Genomic DNA, 23,930 nt, shown 5'->3' with positions numbered 1-23,930 from the left:
GGCCATTTTTTGGTTGCAGCCATCATTGTTGTTTGGCGGGCCCGGGCTGGGGATTCAAACCCGCCACCTTAGGTGTATATGGCTGGTGCCTTAGCCGCTTGAGCCACAGGCGCCAAGCCGAAAAGCAAATCTATTCACCACTTCTTTCAACCTTGTATTTAAAAGACAATATAGAAGGAAAAGAAATATAACTCCCTTTATTTACAGACAATATAAATGAGAATCCAGAAAACCTGGAGGAATCAATGAAAGTTACTCCAACTAATAAACTAGTTAAATTAGCAAAGTCACAAGATCATCATAAAACTAACTCCATTTGTACAAATATTCAAAATAGACAACTGGAAACTGATTAAAAAAAAAAAACTCCTCACAATGGCATAAACATTAAGAACTTAGTGATCTATTTAACAAAATGTGTGTGTAAGATCCAGACACTGAGAACTAAAATTACTGGCAAGAGCAACTGAAAAAAAAAAAACCCTAAATAAATGAAGAGGTATAACATAGAAATGGATTGTAAGACTCCACACTAAGACAGCAATTCCTCAAAAATTATCTATAGATTTGAAGCAATTTCGATCAAAATTTTGACAAAGGACCTACAACAAAGCAAGCTTTAAAAAAGACAAAGTCGCAGTGCCTGTGGCTCAGCTAGCGGGTCGCCGGCCCCATGTACCGATAGTGGCAGGTTCAGACCCGCCCCGGCCAAACTGCAACAAAAAAATAGCCAGGTGTTGAGGAGGGCGCCTATAGTCCCAACTACTTGGGAGGCTGAGCAAGAGAACTGCCTAAGCCCAAGAGCTGGAGGTTGCTGTGAGCTGTGACGGCACAGCTCTCTACCGAGGGTGACAAAGTAAGACTCTGTCTCTTAAAAAAAAGAAAAGACAAAGTCAAAGGCTTTATACTACCTCATTTTAATGCCTACTAGGAAGTTGCAGTACAGCATTAGAAGAAAACAATAAAACAGATAAGTGTCCAGAAATAGACCTAGATTTATATGGTGAATTCATTTTCAACAAAGATGCCTATGTAATTCAATGTGAAAAGGGTGGTTTTGTCAATAAACATTGCTGGAACAACCAGATAGTCAGTGGAGGAAAAGTAGACAGTGACACTCACCTCATACTATAAACAAAAATCAATTCAAACAGATCACAAACCTAAATATAAGAACTAAGATCATACAACTTACAGAAGACGACAGGAAAAAAATCTGGTAACCTTCAGGCAAGTAAAGATTTCTCATGACACAGAAAGCACAAACCATGAAAGAAAAAGGTGATAAATCAGATTTCATCAAAATTTAAAACTTGCTTCAGAAACCACCATAAAGAAAATGAAAGGTAGCTGGGCACAATAGCTCATACATGTAATGTGCAGGTGAAGGCAGGATTTGCTTGAGGCCTGGAGTTTGAGGCCAGCATGGGCAACTCAAGGAGACCTTGTCTCTAAAACAAAAATAAAATGCAAGTTAGCAGAGTATGGCAAGGCATACCTGTAGTCCCAGCTACTCACAAGGCTGAGACAGGAGGATCACTTAAGTCTGAAAGTGTGAGGCTGCAGTGATCATGCCACTGCACTCCAGCCTAGGAGAAGCAACAAAACTCCAGTTCAAAAAGAAAAGGAAAAGACAAGACAACAAGAGAGAAGAAGAGAGGGAGGGAGGGAGGGAGGGGGAAGGGAGAGAAGGGAAGGGAGAAAGGGGAAGGGAGGAGGGAGGAGAGGAGGGAGGGAGGACAGGAGAGGAGGGAAGGGGAGAAGAGGAGGGAAAAGGAAAGGGAAAAAAGGGAAGGAGAGAAAGGGAAGAACGGAAAGGGAAGAACGGAAAAAGAAGAAGGGAAAGGAAAGGAAAAAGAAAAGAAATAAAATAGAAAAGGAGAAGCAAGCCACAGATTAGGAGAAAGTATTTTCAAACATACCTAACAAAGAATTTTTAAGCAAAATATATAATGAACTCTTACAACTCAGTAAGACAAGCAATCCAACTTTTTTAAATAAGTAAAAGAGTTGAACAGATATTTCACAAATGGCAATAGCCAAATGGATGAAAAATACATGAAAAGATGCTCAGCAACACCAGTCAATAAGGAAATACAAATTAAATACACTCTGATACACCACAAACAACCATCTAGAATGGCTAAAATCAAAGACTGACCATTAACAAGTGATGGCAAGAATGTGGGATCACTGGGACTCACACATTGCTAGGGAGAATGCAAAATGGTACAACCACATAGCCCGGCATTGTGGCGGGCACCTGTAGCCCCAGCTACTCAGGAGGCTGAGGCAAGAAAATCGCCTGAGCCCAGGAGTATGAAGTTGTATCGGCCATGACACCACGGCACTCTACTGAGGGTGACAAAGTGAGACTTTGTCTCACACACACAAAAAAAAGGCACAACCACTGTGGCAAAGATTGGCAGCTTCTTGGACAGGTAACTATACACATGCTATGCAGCCTAGACTTCCCACCACTGAGATTCTGTTCAAGAGAAATGATAGTACCACTTGTACACAAATGCTCAGCTTTATAACAACCCCAAATTGGAAACAACTTCAATGTCCATCAACATTTGCATGAATAAAAATGCAAATTGTTTTATATCTCTACAATCTAATATACCTCAGGAAGGGAAAAAAAAAACCAACATTGATGAATCCCAAAACCAACACCTTAAGTCTAAGAAGGCACACAAAACAGAGTACTCACTGCATGATTCCTATTATACAATATTCTAGAAAACACAAAACTATGGGGCAAACACAAAACCATACAATATTCTAGAAAACACAAAACTTCTGGGGTTGCAGATGGAACCATGAATTGACTGCAAATGCCTATAACCAAACCTTTTAGTGCAATGGAAACATTAACTTGATTGCCATGGTAAACAACTTTATACATAAAACTCACTCAGCTGTACATTGTACTTACAACAGGTAAATTTTATGGGGTCTGAATTACACCTAATGAAGCTATTAAAAAAGGTAGTTTCAGGCGAGGCACAGTGGCTCATACTCTTGGGAGGCTGAGGCAGGTGGATCCCATGAGCCAGGAGTTTAAGACCAGACTCAGCAAAAGTGAGACCCTGTCTCTGCTAAAAATAGAAAAACTAGTTGAGCATTGTGGCAGGTGCCTATAGTCCCAGCTACATAGGAGTCTGAGGCAAGAGGATGGCTTAAGCCCAAGAGTTTGAGGTTGCCATGAGCTATGACACTACAGCACTCTACCCAGGGCACAGAGTGAGTTTCCATCTCAAAGAAAATAAAATAAAATAGTTCAACTAATCTATTTTCTTTTCCTTTGTGATTTAAATCCTTATAGGTGGTTTTCATCATTGTGCTCATTAAATATGCATAGTATTTTTAAAAGGCTACATGGTTAAGCCTTAGAAGAAGAAATCATTGTAATTTTATTCTTTTAGATTTTGTTTCTCATATGTTTTAACTCAGCTATTTGCTCTTCTTTATAATTTGTCCTAAATTTCAGTCTCACTTTCAGTATTTTTCCTTCTCCAAACAAGCCATTTGTTCATCCCCTCCATCCCACTCCTCCACCATATACTAGAATTCTAGTTCTACTGCCGAAGTTCTCTACCTTTCCCGTGTCTTCACATACTTCCCTGAAGGTTAACTAGACTACAGAGTCATCTAATTAAGGAGCCTTTCCCTAGGATACCGCTTGATCTCTACATCCCACATCCTTAAGAGTCTAGTGCTGATGCTGCTATCTTCATCACTCCTTAAAGCCATCTCTGGCCCATTATTCCTCTACCCCTCTGATAAAAACGCTTATTCATCTGAGCCCAAGTCAATAATTATCACCTTCTACCATCTATTTTCCAACTATCTCCTCATTTCTCCTCTTTCTCTTCCTAAAGACTGTACACCCATTATCAATCCTCCTTACCACCTCAAAGCTTGCTATTGAACAGCTTTACTTTCCCATTCTTTGATCTCGTTATCACCAGGAAAGTTCTCTTTCATTCTTATTTGTTTAGTGTGAATTTCCCTGCTAGAGCTCCAGAAAGATGGGGACCAGAGATGTCTTGTTCACTGCTGAATCACCAGCACACAACACAGTGCATATGCTAGTTAAGTAAGGTGTCTTTTTTACCACCACTAACTGAAGAAGAAGAAAAAAAAAAGAAAGAAAGGAACTCCTATCAGGCCTATGCTGCTTACTACAAGAGAACCAATAGGACAATGAAGTGTCTGAAAATCATATACAAAAAACGATCAAACAAAGGATGTTTTACCCAGAGAAATTATTTGCTAGATGATAGAAATTAACCTATCTTAAAATATAAAAAGGTCACCCACATAGAAAAGATAAGGCTGACAATTCTAAAACCTGAGATGAAGAATTGGCTCTGCTACTAAAGAGTGGCTTTACTTAATATTCTTGAGCCTCTGGTATTTCCTCAATCTAAATTTAAGGAGTTAGACCTCCTAGGTTCTAAATATTCTATTTCATTCATATCTAATAATCTCCCTAAATGAAGACAGTAGGTATGTTATCAACCTGAGGATCTGCCACTATTATAATCTGAACCTAGTTATGTTATAAAAAAATATTTTAAGAAAATACTAAAAGATCTAGCAAACTATGACTGTGGGGGCAGCCAATGTTTGTGTAAAGTTTTACTGAAATAAAGCCACACCATTCTTTTAGGTATTATCTACAGCAGCTTTCCTGCTCCAATAGCAGAGTTTGATGGTTGTGAAAGAGACCATATGGCCTACAAAGCCTAAAATATTATCTGGCATTTTAAGAAAAAGTTTGCTGCCCCTAGACTAAATGATCTATAAGGTCCATTTTACATTCTTATGCACTGGCAATGAGAAGAGTTCCAGTGAAATGCTAAAATGAAGAAGAGGAATAAAATAGAAAAAAAAGAATGAGGAGAGAGATAAAAAGTCAAACATGACTTCCCTTTACCCAGTGATTATAATAGCTTCTCTCTGTAAGCTAGTAGATGGCTTGCCATCCAATCATTAACACTTTATGTTCAAAGAATACACAAGATAAAACAGAGATGTAGCACTTACCTGCCTTCCTTAACTTTTTCTGCATTCCCTCGACATATGTAGTTTTCAATGTAGCCTTCACTGCAGTTGATTTTCGACCAGTCTGGGTCACACACATCCAAGAAATGAGGCCGCAGTCTGCCTATTGAATACTTTGCGATGTCAGTCAGAGACTGGCTAGCAGCTGCACCAAATAAAAATGTTCCAATGGCTTTGTAAATAGTGGCTATGTAGTTATTCCTGACAAAGGAATTTGAGTGCAAGAGGTTAAAGTAAACAGACAGAGTTTCTCCAAGAATCATCTGAAAAAGAAACAGTAAAATAATATGTTAAACTAGCAAGCAGGCAACACTTTAAACAAAACATAGAAAATAGTAAATCACAACAAGATTTTGTTGTAAACACAGCCTCGCCCCACCCCCCTTTTTTTTTTTACAAATGGAGAGTTGACTTAGGATATATAATTCTAAACCTTACAAAAAATGTGTCAGATCCACTATGGACATTGCTTACAAAGCCATGGCTCAGCCAAAATTATTTCATAGCCTACTTGAAATGAGACCTTATTTCTTTTCTTGCACTTAAATAAACTGAGGTTCAATAAGCAGACAGTGATGTATCCTGGAGGACAAAAAATTGTGGCTTATTCAAAAAACACAAACTTCCCTAATCAGAAACTCCCTTATCTAAGTACTTTAGACAGTCTTCCATTTTTCTCAAACATTCCTTTGAATCAAAGACATCCATCATATTAAAAAGGGTAAAATAGTTTCAGGGAATAGAAAGTCTAATACAAAAGCCAGGCTCTAACACTGATGCCAAAGGGTACAGAGGGCAGAGATTTAACTGACAGGGCCTAACGGTCCTGATTTCCAAAAGACCTTTATATAGGACTCTGAATCATGTGTTTAAAGATACAAAAAGGTTTCTGAATGCCTTACAAGTTAAAACAATATCCTGAGAAGTTCAAAGAATACTGAATGGTAATGTTATAAATAATAGCATCTGCTGATTAAATAAGACAGCAAAACACCCTCTTTACCTGGGACCAAAAGAAACACTTAAACTGCTTGCTAATTTGTGTGCAAGGAATTAATATAAGTAATAAAGTTTCACTTGAGATGCATACTAGTTTCCCCACTTCATCTCTGATTTATGTAAGTAATTTTATAACGCATTCAAACATTTCCATTGAGTAAGGATTAAATGACTTTAGGGAGAGCTTTACCATACAAGAAATAAATGATTGCTTCCCAAAAGGGATTTCAAGATCTGATACCAAAAATTCTTTCCTTATCTGGCTCAATGGCTCCCAGAATTCCATAATTAGAATTTTTTTTTTGAGACAGAGCCTCAAGCTGTCCCCCTGGGTAAAGTGCTGTGGCATCACAGCTCACAGCAACCTCCAACTCCTGGGCTCAAGCAAGTCTCCTGCCTCCGCCTCCCAAGTTGCTGGGACCACAGGCGCCCACCACAACACCTGGCTATTTTTTTTTTTCGGTTGCAGCCATCATTGTTGTTTGGCGGGCCTAGGCTGGATTCGAACCCGCCACCTTAGGTGTATATGGTTGGCGCCTTAGCCACTTGAGCCACAGGCACTGAGCCCATAATTAGAATTTTTAACTTTGGCTACTAGACTACGACCTCTATAAAAGTAAGGAAGATTTCTTAGTTGTTGAACAGAAAGCTGGTATCAAATGATGACTAAAAACAAAGCAGGCTGTTAATAAATTTTAATTGAAGGCACTGCTTCTTGGGTAAAAGGCAAACACTCTTAGTTTAAAAACATTATGTCACAAAACATATAGTCCTCATTACAGTCCTTAATTTGAATGTATTAATCACATCCTTTTCTGAGACCAGGTCACAAAAGAGGAAACTATGTATACTTGTAGGGACCTCCTATCTTCACAATTTTGCTTAGGGCTATCCCTGTCAGCCTACAGAAGCCTTGTGTTTAGATACACGTTGCCTCCTGAGGCCATTAAAGAGGTCAGCAGTTCCCGAGAAAGGCTTTCTCCAACATTTCATTATGGAATTGATGTTTGATAATTAAAAATATACCAAGTGTATTAGTCAACCACAATTTTAGAAGTTGAAATTTCATGTCTCAGCTGTTAGCTGTTCTTCTTCAGCACTCATTTATTTTCTAGAAACTAAGCTTTGTGAGTCTTCCTAGTCATAATCATCATAGTTTATGGCCACCCAAATCCTGGCTCAATCCACTGATGATAGAAAATCTGTTTGCTAGGAACAGTCAGAGTACTGGGCACAGATTAAAAGCTGATCTACAGAAGTAAAACTTCACAATACTGGGAGTGCAGTGGGGGTGAGGGATTCTAAAGCTGGCAAACCTCATACTTCATTATGTGTTCCCTAGTTATTGAGAGAAACAGACAATAGAAAACTTCTAAACTGATTCTTACGAAGTAACTATAAAGATGTCTGTCCATTTTATCTAGACAAGATAGCCATATTATTTTTGTTTCATTTTAAAACCTTATCCTGCCCTTTGACCCATTTGCCCCAATATTCTAAAATCAATGGCACATTTCTACATCTTCTGTACCCTCTAAATCTATCTAACCACCTTCATTCCCTTCATTCTCTAAAATCTTTTTCAAAAGTCAACACTGTCTGATTAAACAGACTTTTATTAACCCTGTCTACTTAAACTTCTCAGTAGTATTTCACTTCACTGACCATTTCCTCCTTATTAAAATCCTCCCAAGTCTTCTGAGAAACTATTAATCTTGGTTCTCTACCAGTCTCCCTCAATCAATCATTTATTAATGGGTCACTTGCAAGTCATTTCAAAGGCCTGGTATGAAGTCTAAATCAGTAATTTTTTTTAAAAGTGATTTACTTTCTAGTAAATAAAATTAAGCATATATAAGTCTTACCAAGTAATACCTAGAAGAGGCTGACTTAAAAGTCAGTTTATTTTAAAGAAATCAACACTCATTAATGTACTTGATGTTTTATGTAAAGATAACTTTCTCACAAATTATATTGAAATGGTTAAAAATCCCAAGTTAATTAAATATAATTCCTGAGTTTCTGCTAATTAAGCATTTTGTAAGGCCTTGTGTATGCCACACAGGCTGCACAAGGTGCCCAGCAGTTAGCACTCTGCTCTGTTGCAGCCCTCTAGGCTACAGTGAATTTCTGTGGCTTTGTTTATGCAGCATCCTTTTCACTGAGACACAGAGCAAAATTGAAAGCAATTATATTTCTAACATTGCTTATTTGAATACTTTAATCTTGTCTGAGAGTTACTATTTGCTACTAAAATTGTTATATTTAAATAGTTAGCAATCTCTCCAATCCATATATTCTTTCCAAAAAAAAAAATGGCTTTGCTTGCCTTCTTTAAGTAGTAAAAATTCACCGTCAAGATTTGTCTAGATTAAAGTAACCCCTGATTTCTTAAAATTTCACCATACTGCAGGAGAGTCACAACTTGACTGCACAATTACTCCATGGCTTTCATTCAAGTACATGCAGGGCTCCACGCCAGGCAGTGAGGACACCAAGATGAACAAGGTACCCGCTCAGCCTTCAGGGAGCTCAAAGCAAGGCAAACAAATATTCATATAGTATAGCTTCTCTTGTATTAATTATGTACCACAAATCATGACCTGATTAATCTTCACTGCTAATAAGGTACTATTATCATTCGTGATAAAGATAATACATTTCTAAATTAAGAAGTTTTAAAATATACTCCAAATCAGACAAATATATATACTGTCTTTTTGTTGGTCTATCTCCTGGATAGAACCACATGTCCTGCTTTTAACTAACAAAATCTTGTTTCTGAAGTTATAAGTTAAAGACAGCAGAGTCTTTATGCCAGATCTATAAACTTACAAGTTACAGAACACAAAATTGTTGAGTTGAGTCAGATAATTTCTGATTTGAGAGACTATAAATCACTAGTCTAATCTCTGAAGTCTTCTCCCTAGGCACTTTCTACCCATTTCGACCCAAAATACTAGAAAATAGTTACCGTTGTGGTTCAAAACTCAGTCCTGCCTTCAATACCTGTAAAAATTCTTTCACATTCACTATTAATTATACATAAAACTGTAGCTTTTCTCTCCTGTGTTAAACAAAGTTATAGTATTAGTTAGCAATTTTTCTTTTCCAAACTCAGTAGAGAGGGAGAATCAAAGAGAGTAATTACATATACATAGTTATAATAAATTATAAAATATCAACTATTGATCACGCAATTATTGAAACAATAGGAAATTAAGAGTCCCACAATTACAGTGACATGGAAAAGATTAGCATAAATGTACACATATTCACTAAGGTTTTTCTAAGTATTTATTATTTATTTATTTTAGAGATAGGCTCTCACTATGTTCCCTAGGCTGAAGTCCAGTGGCTATTCTCAGGCACAATCACTGCACAGATAGCACTGAATGGCCTCAAACTCCAGGACTCAAGCTATCCTCCAGCCCCAGCCTTCCGAGTACTGGGACTTAGACACGCACCACCGTGCCCAGCTCTCCTAATTATATATTGTTATTCTTCTGGCCCCACTTAAAATAGCTGAGATCATCTTGACCAAATAAACCATGAATTAAAAGCTAAAAAACATACGCTGTTTTGGGAGGGTTATACATTTAATCATTAAGAGATTAACACAAAAGTAAGCCAAGTGCCCAAAGGTTATAAACTTGGAAAAGGAGATTTAACTTACAACGATAATACTGAATGGAATGATTATTCCACCTAATAACGCATAAGGTATGGTGTCTTCTTTGTAAGGGTACTTGATGGATTCATCATTACAGAATACTCCTCGCTGGAAGGGGGTATGCCTTGAAGTAAGAATTGCAAAAGGCAATCCAGCTAGCAAAAGGGAATAAATGAAAATATCATTAAAAAATAACAAAACTAATTAATGGCAATAATTATCCCAGAGACTGTGTTTAAAAACGCATTTGCCATGAAAATAAAACAGCACACATAAAAAAAGGAAATGCAATGCATGCAACAGAAGTCAGAAAGATTACCATTTAGGGTAAAGCTGGGTTTTTTTCTATATGAAACAAAACTTCCATGTCCTCTATTAACCAATTTAACAAAGAGCACCTTCTCTTTGTTTCTGCCCAAGCACATTAAATGGATTTTAGAAAAATCTCTTCTCATGCTCTTGTTGTCATTTAATCATCAAGGTTTCAATAGGATTCCCAAACCAGTATGTCATGGCTTTGCTTCTACCCAGGGCAATACTCCTACACAAAAAACATTTTCACAAATTCCTAATTATTGAAAGGACTGCTGGCAGTACCTTGCCCTACCATACAATTTGTCATCTCTGCGTCCTTGCCTTGCTGTTTTCTCCTCCCAGAGGACCTGAGTATTAATCCCCAGAGAATTCCAAATTAAAAGGTCAAGGACAAGAGAAGAAATTTATAAAAGAGAATAAATAAAAGTAGCCAGTAAGGTAGAAACAAAAAAAGGAGAGTGCAGAAAAACCCAACTAATCTATCCCAAAGTCCTAGAACTAGCAAGTGTAGTGATGTCACAGGATATAAAGTCAACACACAAAAATCTATCATTTCTATGTACTAGCAATGAAAAATGGGAACCAAAATTAAAATCACAATACCATTTAATGTGACTTAAAAAACTGAAATAATTAGGTATAAGCATAACCAAAAATATGTAGGCTCTGTATGCTGAAAACCATAAGACCTGATTAAAAAAGAAATTAAAAACCTAAAATAAATGGAAACACATATCATCTTCATGAATTGGAATACTTAACAAGGTGAAGTTGTCAATTCATCCCAAATTGATCTATAGGTTTGCTGAAGTTGATATCAAGATTCCAGCAGGGATTTTTAATAAATATAAACATATTTATTTTAAAACTTAAGTGAAAAAGCAAAGAACTAGAATAGCTAAAACAATTTTGAAAATAAATACTAAAGTCAGTGTCACATTCCCTGAATATTTTTGCGAAAAACAATGCTATTTTATTTTTTTAACCACCTAATATATTTTATCCTCTTAAGCTACCTGATATATTTATCACCTGAAATATTATAGCTACAGAGGGAATGGTGTTAGTGGAAGCCTAGACACATACCAATGAAACAAGAGTAGAGTCCAGAAACACAGCCATGCAAATACAGCCAACCTTTTTTTTTTTTTAACAAAAAGGTACAAAAGTAACAAAATGGAGAAAGGAAAGTCAGAAGTATTGAAACAATTGGTCACCCACAGGCAAGAAGAAAAAAAAAAAAAAGCAACCTAAATCTCATATCTTATACCAGGCATCCTCAAACTACGGCCCGCGGGCCACATGCAGCCTGCCTAGGACATTTATCCGGCCCGCTGGGTGTTTTTGCCACCACTTCCTGTCCTGCTTAGCAGCCGACTCAACCCGGGGCCCTGCAGTCCGGCCCTCCAATGGTCTGAAGGACAGTGAACTGGCCCCCTGTTTAAGAAGTTTGAGGATCCCTGTCTTATACAATACTTAGTTTGTGGATCCTAAAACTGAGTATAAAACAGAAACTTTTAGAATAAAACACAGAAAAAATTCTTCAGAACTAAGAGTTATGCAAAGAATTATACACAACACCAAAAACATAATCCATATTCGGATTGTGTGTGACAACCCCACACTGTACCCCAGAAGTGCATTAATGTACATAGTTACCATTCAATAAAAAAAAAACATAATCCATAAAAGAAAAAACATTAATAAATTTGATTCATCAAAATTAAAAATCTTTGCTCTCAAAAGACCGATTTAAGAAAATGAAGGGCCAGGAGCAGTGGCTTACACTGTAATCAATCCTAGCACTTTGGGAGGCCAATGTGGGAGGATTGACTGAGGCCAAAAGTTTGAGACCAGCCTGTGCAAGAGCAAGACCTCATCTCTACAAAAAATAGAAAAATCAGCTGGGTGTGATAGCAAGAACCTGTAGTTCCAGCTATTGAGAGGCTAAGGCAGGAGGATCACTTGAGTCCAGGAATTGGAGGTTGCAGTGAGTTATGAGGATGCCATAACTCTGGGCAACACAGTAAGGCCCTGTCTTTTTTTTTTTTTAAAAAGAAGAAAACGCAAAGACAAGCTGCAGACTAGGTAAAAATACTTGCAAATCGCATGTGTTCAATAAGACTTTATGCCCAGAATACAGGAAGACCTCTCAAAACTCCACAGTCAAAATAACTGAAAAGTAGGAAGAAGAAGACCAAAGAAGACACCTAGATAGCAAATAAGTATATGAAAAGATGTTCAACATCTACAGCCATTTGAGAAAGTCAATTTAAAGGCCCAAGAAGATATCACTATACACCTGTTAGAATAGCTGAAATAAAAAAATACTGATAATGCCTGTGCTAGTGGAATGCAGAACAACTGAATCCCTTATACATCTCTGGTAATAATATAAATAGGATAGCCACTCTGGAAAACCGTTCGGCAGTTTCTTATAAACTCAAGACATTTAACAAAATACTCAGCAATCCAACTCCTTCTTATCTACCCTAGAAAAAAATGAAAACTTACCTTCACTCAAAAACCTGTAGACATGTGTTCATACAGCTTTACTTATCATAGCCAACATTGGGAACAACCAATGTATAAATAATCATTCACAAAATGAAATACCACTCAGCCGTAAAAGGAACGAACCAGTGATGCACAAGGCACACAAGATAGATCTCAAAGGAATCAGAGTTTAAAAAAAAAAAAAAAGGCCAATCTCAAAAAGACACATACTGTATGAATCCACTTGTATATTCTGGTTGAAATGACAAAATTATAGTAATGGAGAACAGATCAGTGACTGCCAAGGGTTAGGGGATAGAGAGGATACGACTATGATGGGAGACAGGAGAGAGTTTCTTTAGGGGTGAGAGAATCTTGACTGTGATAATGGTTCCATGAATCCACACATGTAATAAATGTTATAGAATTATACACACACAAAAAACTGTACATGTTAAAACTAGTGAAATCTGAGTAAGGTCTACAGTTTAGTTAATAGTACTGGTAATTTTACCAGTTATATAAGATATTATTATTGGAGGAAGCTGGGTAAAGAGTACATGGGAAATCTCTGAACTATTTTTAAATCTTCTATGTGAATATAAAATTATTTGAAAGTAAAACTTTTTTACTGCTGCTAGATACATCAGATAAGATGAAGATGGCTGATGCAGCAACTTAGTAACTGCTGGTGACTAACAATCATTTCCATGGAAGTGGTGATCAGAGAGTAGGATGCTCTCTGATTCAGATTACAGAAGAGTTTAAATTAGTAGAAATGGCAACAAGTGGAATATGACCATGGAAAGTGAACTGCTAAGACAGATGACAGGAACTCTGAAGTAGAAACGCTAGAGAACTGTGAATCTATCATTAAATTTGGAGAGGGAAAGGATCAACTTATTCCTGAAAGATTCGTAAGAAAGCTACTGAACTATATCAAGTACAATAAGCAACTGAACATTCTTCCAAAGTTGTTTAAAGGTTAAGAGAAAAGTTTACTGAAGCTCTAAATGAGTAGCAAAGACAGACAATGAAAATAAGGGAAAGAAATATGGGTGAAGCTTCATTCCTACTTAATAGATGAATAATTAGCAGTGCCTTTCTTTAAAGCATAATACCAAAGTGGTTTGCTATACTGAAAACTGAATCAGTGAGCTTTGTTTTTCTTAGAAATAAAGACAGACTTTAAGATCAATGTGGTATTTCCGTCAAAGAAACAAACCTTCTTTTCATGGCCTTTAAAAACTAAAAAGGTCCCTTTTCATCATTAGAGAAGTGACTTGTAGAAGGTCAAATGGAACAGTTAAGAAATAGTAAAATTCAAATTCAAACCTTCATTCTTAACAAGTCCTGATCAGGATTCAGAAATTCTTCCAGCAGATAGTCAACCTAGATGAACAAGCCCCACTGTATGCTTTGGTGAATGCTATCATACTAACCCAAGTTTCCTACTATTCTGCCCTAATCCAATGTTTACCACCTAGACTCACATTCATCATGCAAGTGATAAAACCAAATGAAAGAACTTACAGGATTTACTCACTTACATCAAAACAGACCCAATTAACACTAGAGAACACAGTGAGAAACTGCCATAAAGAATGTGAATACAGTAAGGCAGAGCTGGGGATAAAATCCCAACTTGGCCACTTAATAGCTATAAAAGACAAATACCTACCAACCTCATGGAGTTGTTATGATAGAAAAAAATCTATAATGTGTCTAGCACAGTGCTTCTTATATAACACTCAATAAATGACAGAACACAGCCGTCTGCTCACATGCATACATAAATTTTAAGCCAAACAAATATCATCCAAATTATACTTTCAAGGGTAAGTATACTTGTATACTTGAAAGTATACAAATTATACTTTCAACGGTAAGGGCAAAATTATATAGTAAACAACATGGGTGCCTTTCTGGCTGTTTTCTTTCTATCTCATTGCCCAGTGATTTTCTTATGAGGCCCCTTGGAATAGAGTTATTTTCCATGCTGGAGACAGGTAATTTGCTGCGAAATTTAAAGAAGGATATTCTCCCTCAAGTTATAAAGAAATTACTTTCATAGAAATTTCTTTTTTCCCTCTCAAATTTTGATAACTTCTAAAAAGATGCTTTTAGGTATATCAGAAGATTAAGAATCTTGAATGTATCTGTGTATTAAATACATTATGCTTCAACATTCTCATATGTTCTACTGAGAAAATCAGTGTATCACTAAACCATTCTTCCCACTCTTATTGCCCTTGCCAGTGACTTCCTGCCTATCGTTTCTGCCTAGACATAATAAAATCTACCCCACAACTGCCAAGACAACCATTGGCAAGTAAAATGATTTTAAAAACTCTTCATTGTTGCCACCTACCCCCATCACAGAGAGGCAGCAACTGGGAACTTCCTTTTGAAATTATGTTACTTTAATACTATGCTCTGAGCTGGTATTGACTTTTTACAGTCCAAAAAACAAATGTACAGAAACAAAGTTTTCTTTCTACAAATAATAATACAGAATTCCATTTCTTATCAGGTTAGAAACACAGATTCATGGGATAGCCGAAAACTACAATTCTTAAGACCCTATCTCAATCTAAATACAAAGCTTAAAGGTAATTGACAGAAATAGTGGAAAAAATCCTTTATGCTTATTTAAATATAGAGCCCAAAGGAATTCTGCTACAATAAATTACAAAGTGATATTCTAGAAAGCTAGATGTGTAATCCAAGCTATTAATATTTGTAGCAACTGGAAAAACACCCAAGTGATTCATGAATGGCTTCTTTCCAGGACACTATTTTCGCTCATGCTTCACAATTTCTGAATAAGGCACTATTCAAAATCACTGTACTGCGCTGTACATATTTATTTCTTATGGCTTAAATCACCAATCCTGCACTCCAATCACAAAAGAGGTAATTTCATGTAAGTGGTTCTAAACTTACACGTTTAACCATGGATCTTGCTCCTCAACAAAAACAACATTTGGGGTTTTATAAAATATTATTTAAAAGAGCCATATAACGTGGCTAAGAGATTAAATAGTTGTTTTTGTTTGTTTGTTTGCAGTTTTGGGTTGGGGCAAGGTTTGAACCCACCACCTCCAGTATATGGTGCTAGCGCCCTACTCCTTTGAGCCACAGGCACCACCCAGCAATTAAATAGTTTTAAGTCAGCTTTTATTAAAAGGCCTAAAATGCAGAAACCAAAATCCCTCAAAATCCTAGTTCTTTCATAACATTTGGCACCAAAACCTACCCTGAACTTACCTGACGACAAAACCTAACCTGAACAAATGATGGAACATATAACCTTACTCACCCCCATATACTATAACTAGCTATATGTCACTATGTAAATGTTAGTTTTTGATTATGATGTAAAGCCCTAGACCCTGCTGAGGGGTGTCATTATAATGTAAAGTCCTAGACCCTGCTGAGGATGTTACACATGCCATGTAAGGTCTAGGACTTTACATCATAATCAAATACAAAAAATTCTCGCTGTAATGGACTGTGGACTTGTATTTACATAAAATCTTCACTATTAAAGGATGCTTCTAAATTCAATCTTTTTTGTTTTCAGAAAAGCCAAAGTATTTGTAATACTTTAAAGGTCTACTACATAATAAATTTTGAAATACTAATAGGCCCTTACATAAAATAAACTAAATATATCCCATACGTGCTTCCTTAATTACAGGAATGAGTAAATGCCACAAGATTCCAGTTCCTTGTTTGTTTTTTTTTTAAATTATAAAAGTTGAAAACCCACACTGAATTTGTTAAGTACTATCACGTTTTCTAAATTTAAGTTTTCACTAGATTATGAAGTCTTATAATTCAAAGTTTATTCTGTTTATTAAACAGTCACAAGCTTACACTCTTCTTTGGAAAGAACCAGCCATCTCAAGTCAAAATAAATACCCTGCAGTCCAACTTATCAATTATTTCCTTCAATGGTCATGCTTTTAGTACATGAGTATCTAAAAACGCATGCCAAACCCAAAGTAGACATTTATTTTCAATTACAGGAGAAATTTTTTAACAAAGTGTCACAAGCTCAACCAATTTCTTAGGACCTGAAAAAGGTAAAGTATATAATATCCTCAGTGAGAGTTTTCAAAATAGCATTTATGAAAAAAGAAAATAAAATTCACAGATGCTTTCATTTCACTTTTCTCCAAAGTATGGCAAATTATATTCCGAAAGTCAGTCTTCTGAGACACTCTGTCTTCAAATTCTTTGGTCTACAACAGGAAAATACAGACAACATTGTGCTGCTACTGCTGCACATCCACTGATGAGCACAAAACGGAAAAAAGACTCAGTCCTACCAGAGGTTAGGAATTAATGGACAAATTGGATTTATTTCATGTATTTAAAAATAACTGTGCATATTAATACCTCTACGTTCATCAAAAATACATTTATTTTGGCCATTCTGACAATTGATTGTTCAACAAGTAGAAAAATCACGTTACCTGAAAAAGGGAAAGAGGAGGTGGAATGTTAACTCTGATTACAAGTTTAGGTGGTTCATAAGAGAAAACTCAAATCGATTCAAAGTGGGGGGTGGGGGAATGAGGGAGCAGGGAAGGGGGGGTGGAAGATGGGGGTGCTCCCACTTAACAGGCATATCTCTTGGGGGCAGGACATAATTATAAGAGTGACTCTACCTAACAAATGCAAATACTGTAATCTAAATGTTTGTACCTTCAAATTAACCCGAAACAATAAAACTAAATAAGCCAAAGGATACAAAGTAGCTATGTAAAATAAATAATTCTTTAGATCTAATGTAAAACATAAGGATTATAGTTAGTAACAGCATATTATATGCAGGGTTTCTGCTGAATGATATTATAGCTATTCTTGCCGAGGGGAGGGAGATGAATAACCGGTAACCATGTGAGATAAAGGATGTGTTCATGTTTCACTATCATAACCCTTTCACAACATCCTGTCGTATACTTTAAATGTAAACAAAATTTATTTTAAAAACATTAAAAAAATGATAAGTTTAGGTGGTTAAAAAGACGTAATTCCTGGTAGCAGCAAGCACATCTTCATTTCATTTGTCTTCTTGTTATAAATAATTCATTGAAGAAGCTCATTTAGTAGAAACAGCTTTTAGGGCTTACTAAAGAATCATTTAACTAATTTGAATCCTGCAAACTTACCAAGATACTCAATAGAAAAATTTAAAAGATCATGTCTACTGATTTAGTGGAACTGAGTTCAGCACATCAGGTAACATGCTTTAACCACCTAACCTTAGTATTCCATAACATGGTCCCCAGCTACTAACTTATCTAATGCAAAAAGGCTTTTTAAGATTTTATGAACAGGATCAGTGCCTGTAGCACAGCGGTTACAGTGCCAGCCATGTACACCAAGGCTGGCAGGTTAGAAGCTAGCCTGGGCCAGCTAAAAACAATGACAATTGCATCAAAAAATAGCCAGGCATTGTGGTGAAAAAATAGTAGGCGTTCCAGCTACTGGGGAGGCTGAGGCAAGAGAATTGCTTAAGCCCAAGAGTTTGAGGTTGCTGTGAGCTGTGACGCCATAGCAGTCTACCAAGGGTGACATAGTGACACTCTGTCTCAAAAAAAAAAAAAAAAAAAAGATTTTATGAACGGATATTTCCCTACTAAGGTAAACCTTATCATTTGGGAAAAACCACAGAATTTAGTAAACTTGGCTAGTGTGAAACTAATAATGCTTCAGTTTTCATTATATATACATTCCATGCAGTCATCCCTCAGTATAATTGGGGGGCTGATTCTGAGGCTCCAACCCCAACTCTACCACCTTACCCCCTCTTCCCAGATACCAAAACCAAGGTATCTGGCCTTTTATATCAAGGCCATGATATAAAATGGTGCAGTACTTGTATACTACATATAACCTAGTACATCCTCCCATATACTTTAAATCATCTCTAGATTACTTATAATACCTACACAATGTAAATGCTACACAAATAGGTGTCACACTGTACTGTTTTTTATTTGTATATTTTTATTGTTATTTTTATTGAGTTTCTCCCCACAAGTATTTTCAATGCACAGCTGGCTGAATGAACAAATGCAGAACCTATGGACACAGAAGGCTGAATGTATTCATATAACTTTTCTTCTGATTAAATTCATCCAACATAAAATTTACCAAGATATTTCAAGTCCTGTAAAACGGATGTGTAACAAATACTTAATATACCAAATCTAAGTACCCAGTACATTTTTTGTTAGGATATTTAATTCTATACAATACCTCTTTCAAAGGTACCACAAAAGCACACAGTTTTTGGTCACTTTTTATTTATTTATTTATTTATTTATTTATATTTTAAAGACAGGGTCTCACTCTGTCACCCAGGTTGGCGCCTTATCATAGCTCTCTGTAACCTAAAATTCCTGGGCTCCTGCAACCAAAAAGTATGGCTTTAAACAAAGAAAATAGCTGTGATTATAGCAAATCCCTGATGGATGCATTTGGTATTATTTTATCTTATGACAATCATATATGGAAAGAGTGCAAGGAAAATTGCTCATAAGAACTCACAGAATCAGTACTTTCTACAATGCTAAATCTTAGAGGTTCAGCTTCACATGGGAATAAGTAAACAATAAAATAACCTTTTTTTCCAACCTAAGAAACCAGCCTCCACAATACTATATTTCTTCAATACTTCAATTTCCCCCTTATCTTAAGATATCTCTAATTCAGGATAGGCATTAAATATACTTGTGTCCCATTTTGGGGTATCTCATATTTATGAGATATTTATATTTATTTACTACATTTATGAAGTATCTGATATTAAGAGATGACTTGGAAATTAAGTCAAAGTTATTCAAAAATTAAGCTGAATTTTCATGTTAGTAGTTACTGCCAAACATAAACAACAATTTTATTCTATTTCATATCTCGTAGTATTTCATTAAAAATGCTACCTCTATTTATTAGCCACCTATTCCATGCCAAACACTGTGGTTTGCACTAAGGACATAGTGGTGAGCAACACAGACCATCCCTACTCTAATGAAGCTTATTATCTTGTTGCCTATTGATGTGAAAGTGGGAAACATCCAGCCTATCTTTGCCTGGTTTGCACAGTCCAATCTTAGCAAAAATCCTGCTAAATCAGCTTAGTAGATTTCCCTAGCCCTTGATAGCTGTTCATCCTAGATACATGATCAAGTTTCTCATCCCCCACCTTTGATGTATAAGTCCTTGGCCTGCTTCAGCGAGAATCCTATTTGGTCAGTATAGAAAGAATCTCCCCACCCTTGATGTCTCCTTCTAGTAATTTTACATTCACTGATCCTCTCACCCTGATCCTTGGCTATAAATCCCTGTTGTTCTTATTGTATTAGGAGTTGAGCTCAATCTCTCTCCCTCGTTGCAACAATCTTGAATAAGTCTTCTTTATCATCTTACAAGTCAAGTATCAGCACTTTTTTTTTCCAACAAGAGAAGCCTATATAGAGAGAAAGTCTCCAGCTCCTTGGTAAACTTGTGTTAGCAGAGTTTCAGACTGTGCTTTTTTAAACAAACTTCTTCTTAAAATTAAGTTGTATCAAATCTATATCTCAGTGCCTAACTACATTCAAGGTACCATGTCTATAGAGTAAAAAAATACTGAGACAGGTGTCTATAACAGAGAATTTGGCCTTTGTCCCTGGAAGAGAGACTAAATCCTTAGAATTTCCTAATAGGAGTGTCTTTGTTACTCTTGAGCCCTTGGGTCACATCTGAATTTATGCTAATGGAAATGACTCAGAATGGGGGCTAGCCACCAGAAAGACTAACCATGTGATTAGTGGGATGGAGCTTTAAGCCAAATCAACCTCAAAGGTGGGGAGGAGGACTACAGATTGAGTTCAATCACATGGCCAATGAGTCAATCAGTCACACCTATATAAGGAAACTCCAATAAAAACAGTGGACACCAAAGCTCAAAGGAGCTGCCTGGTTGGTGAACACATCAATGTGTTAGAAGGGTGACACTTCCTCATTCCATTGGGAGAGGGCAAAAGAACTTTGTGTTCAGGCTGCCCCCAAGCCTCAGACTTCACCCTAAGTGTATCTTCATTTGGCTCACCACAACTTATATCCTTTATAAAACTATAATCATAAGTAAAATGACTTCCTGAGTTCTGTGAGTTGTTATAGCCAATTATGTAAACCCAGGAGGATCATGGGAACCCTCCCGATTTATAGCTAATTGGTCAGAAATGTGGTTGGCCTAGGGATCCTCAAACTTGCAGCTGAGAACTACAGTGAGGACAGTGTTATTGGTGACTGTGATCTTAAACCTGAAGATCCAGGTGGTTAAGTCAGAATTGGATTATAATATACTACAACATTTAAGACAAACTTTCCACATGTTTATTTGTGGATCCACTGAGGTCCACAGACAACCACTCTTAAGAAAGCCAAGTCAACCACATAGGCTCCTGACCCCCACAACAAGGAGTAGAGTTTTGACTTACTGGGCATTGTCAAAATATCATTTGGATTTTTTTTTTTCTCTTCTGGCCCTTCCTTAGAAACAGACAAAACTAAACCCACACTCATAACATTTTTTTTTTTTTTTTTGAGACGGAGCCTCAAGCTATCCCCCTGGGCAGAGTGCCATGGCATCACACTCACAGCAACCTCCAACTCCTGGGCTCAAGCGAGTCTCCTGCCTCTGCCTCCCAAGTAGCTGGGACCACAGGCGCCCGCCACAACGCCTGGCCATTTTTTGGTTGCAGCCATCATTGTTGTTTGGCGGTCCCGGGCTGGGGATTCGAACCCGCCACCTTAGGTGTATGTGGCTGGCGCCTTAGCCACTTGAGCCACAGGCGCCGAGCCCACACTCATAACATTTAAGGTTCCATAACAACTATGTGAAAATGGGTAAACAGTTCAAATAGTTAAACTTCAGGAATGTGAAAATGAAAATTGAATAATTTCTAATAGATTTTTTTTTTTTTGAGGCAGAGCCTCAAGCTGTCCCCCTGGGTAGAGGGCTGTGGCATCACAGCTCACAGCAACCTCCAACTCCTAGGCTCAAGCAAGTCTCCTACCTCTGCCTCCCAAGTAGCTGGGACCACAGGCATCCACCACAACGCCTGGCTATTTTTTGGTTGCAGCCGTCATTGTTGTTCAGTGGACCCGGGCTGGATTCGAACCCGCCACCTTAGGTGTACGTGGCTGGCGCCCTAGCCGATTAAGCCACAGGCGCCAAGCCTTCTAATAGATTTTTAAATAAAAATAGGCTTCCTTATTTGAAAAGCAATAGAGGGAAAAAATATAGAACATAAAATGAAAATGTCATATACTGATAATCCCACTGTTCAGAGAGAACCATTACTACTCTCCTCCCTTCCACTCTCAATATACTAGAAAAATCTTCCTATGTCAATATAAAAAATTATGAAATAGATGAATATCAGAACATTTCATTACTAGGGTAAATTATAAAACAGTCTCCTATAGCTGAACTAATTTATTTCTGATTTTCTACTATGAAAAATAATTCTATAAAGATCAGTCTTGCAACTAATTCTCTGAAGGAAAATTACTTCCAGAATAAATTGCCTCCAGTATAATTTATAGGTCCAAAAATATATTCTTTTTAATACCAATTTATACCTCTGCCATATTTGGATAGAAAGTACCTGTTTTCTAAGCTTGACAAGCTGGGAAAGTTCTGTTACTAATGTGACAGGTCAAACTATGTTTTCAATGTTATTTTAATATGAACTTTAATTTCTCAAGAATTCTGAATCTTTTTATACTTCTTGGCAATTTTTTTCTCTCACTGACAACTTTCTGTTCACGTCTTTGGCCCATTTACCTTTGAGGCATTCATATGTTTCTCATTAATTTATAAGACATATAAAATGATTAAGCCTTCTTCCACATACATTTCTAGTTTGAAATGATGCAGTTTGAGATACCATAAATAATACAATCTCTCTTTAGAAGTTTTATAAGCACTGAGTATGCTTATTTTAGGCTGAAAAGAAAACTTTTCTATCTCCACACTATGCATTTTAAACATGAAGTACATTTGCTCATTGCAACATGTGGACTTGAGAGTTAACGCTAACTTTATTGTTACTATCATTTTTCTAGAAATGTAAAACTTTGCAATAGTCAATGTATAAGGAATTGCCAAGAGAGAAGGTAGATCTTAACAGAGCCAAAAAGGGAGGGAAAAAACAAATTCAGTGCCACGTCCAAAGTGGATCACTATGACTTGGCGCTCACAGCTCAGTGGTTAGGGCGCTGGCCACATACATCCGAGCTGGCAGGTTAGAACCTGGCCCAGGCCTGCTAAACAACAATGATAATTACAACAACAACAACAACAACAACAAAAAAATAGCCGGGCATTGTGGCAGGCACCTGTAGTCTCAACTACTGGGGAGGTTGAGGCAAGAGAATCACTTAAACCCAAGAGTTTGAGGTTGCTATGAGGTGTGATGCCACAGTACGCTACCGAGGGCAACACAGTGAGACTGTATCTCAAAAAAAACCCAAAGTGGATCATTAAAACCCAAAAGGAGACTAGGAGCAGTGGCTCATGCCTATAATCCCAGTACTTTGGGAAGCTAAGGTGGTAGGATCGCTTGAGGCCAGGAGTTTGAGATCAGCCTGGGCAACATAGCAAGATTCCCTCTCTACAAAAAATAAAAGAAACTAGCTAGGCATGGTGGCCTGTTCCTATAGTCCTAGATGCTGGAGAGGCCAAGACAAGAGGATGCCTTTAGCCTAGGAGGTTGAGGCTGCCATGAGCTATAATCATACCACTGTACTCCAGCCTCAGTGACAGAACACCTATTATCCCACCTTTGATAACTAAAGAAGAAACAGTACAGAATGCATTTTTAAAAAAAAGATTATGGACCTCAGATTGCAAAAATAAGTCACTGCTTTAAACTGTAGATTTTTCTATCATCTAGAATCTTATTTCTCAAATTGTAAGGTGTATATATAAAAATAAACAATTTACTTTATAAAAAATAAATTGTCTTCTGTATCTGGATGTTATGTATCAAACACACAAATCTACCCTAGGAATTTGCAAGAATCCTTTCCACAAAGCATTAGTCCACAAGCCACCTACAAACTTAAGGGCTCAGAAACTGGCCAAATAACTACTTTCTGAATTGAGACAGAGTCTCACTTTGTCACCCAAGGTGGTATGTCATGGTGTCACAGCTCAAAGCAACCTCAAACTCTTGGGCCTAAGTTATTCTCTTGCCTCAGCCTCCCATGTAGCTGAGACTAGAGGCACCTGCCACAACACCCAGCTATTTTTAGAGATGAGGTCTTGCTCTGGCTCAGGCTGGTCTGGAATTTATAAGCT

The 23,930-nt window shown here is 37.0% G+C and overlaps 1 protein-coding gene across 1 annotated transcript in view; it reads right to left on the bottom strand.

Moving 5' to 3' along the window:
* The window catches only part of PLPP1 (phospholipid phosphatase 1), a 98,542-nt gene that overhangs the window by 29,903 nt on the left and 44,709 nt on the right, over nucleotides 1–23,930 (bottom strand). The window contains exons 2-3 of the mRNA XM_003782766.2: nucleotides 9,752–9,903; nucleotides 5,059–5,339 (exon numbers count right to left, since the gene is read on the bottom strand). Coding sequence (XP_003782814.1) covers nucleotides 5,059–5,339; nucleotides 9,752–9,903 — 433 coding nt within the window. The remainder of the gene's footprint in view (nucleotides 1–5,058; nucleotides 5,340–9,751; nucleotides 9,904–23,930) is intronic.

Source organism: Otolemur garnettii, unplaced genomic scaffold (genome assembly GCF_000181295.1).
Source record: "Otolemur garnettii isolate 467f Iridium unplaced genomic scaffold, OtoGar3 scaffold00005, whole genome shotgun sequence".
NCBI lineage: Eukaryota > Metazoa > Chordata > Mammalia > Primates > Galagidae > Otolemur > Otolemur garnettii.
Note: the sequence above shows the minus strand (reverse complement) of the source record. Positions and strands in the feature narration are given on the sequence as shown.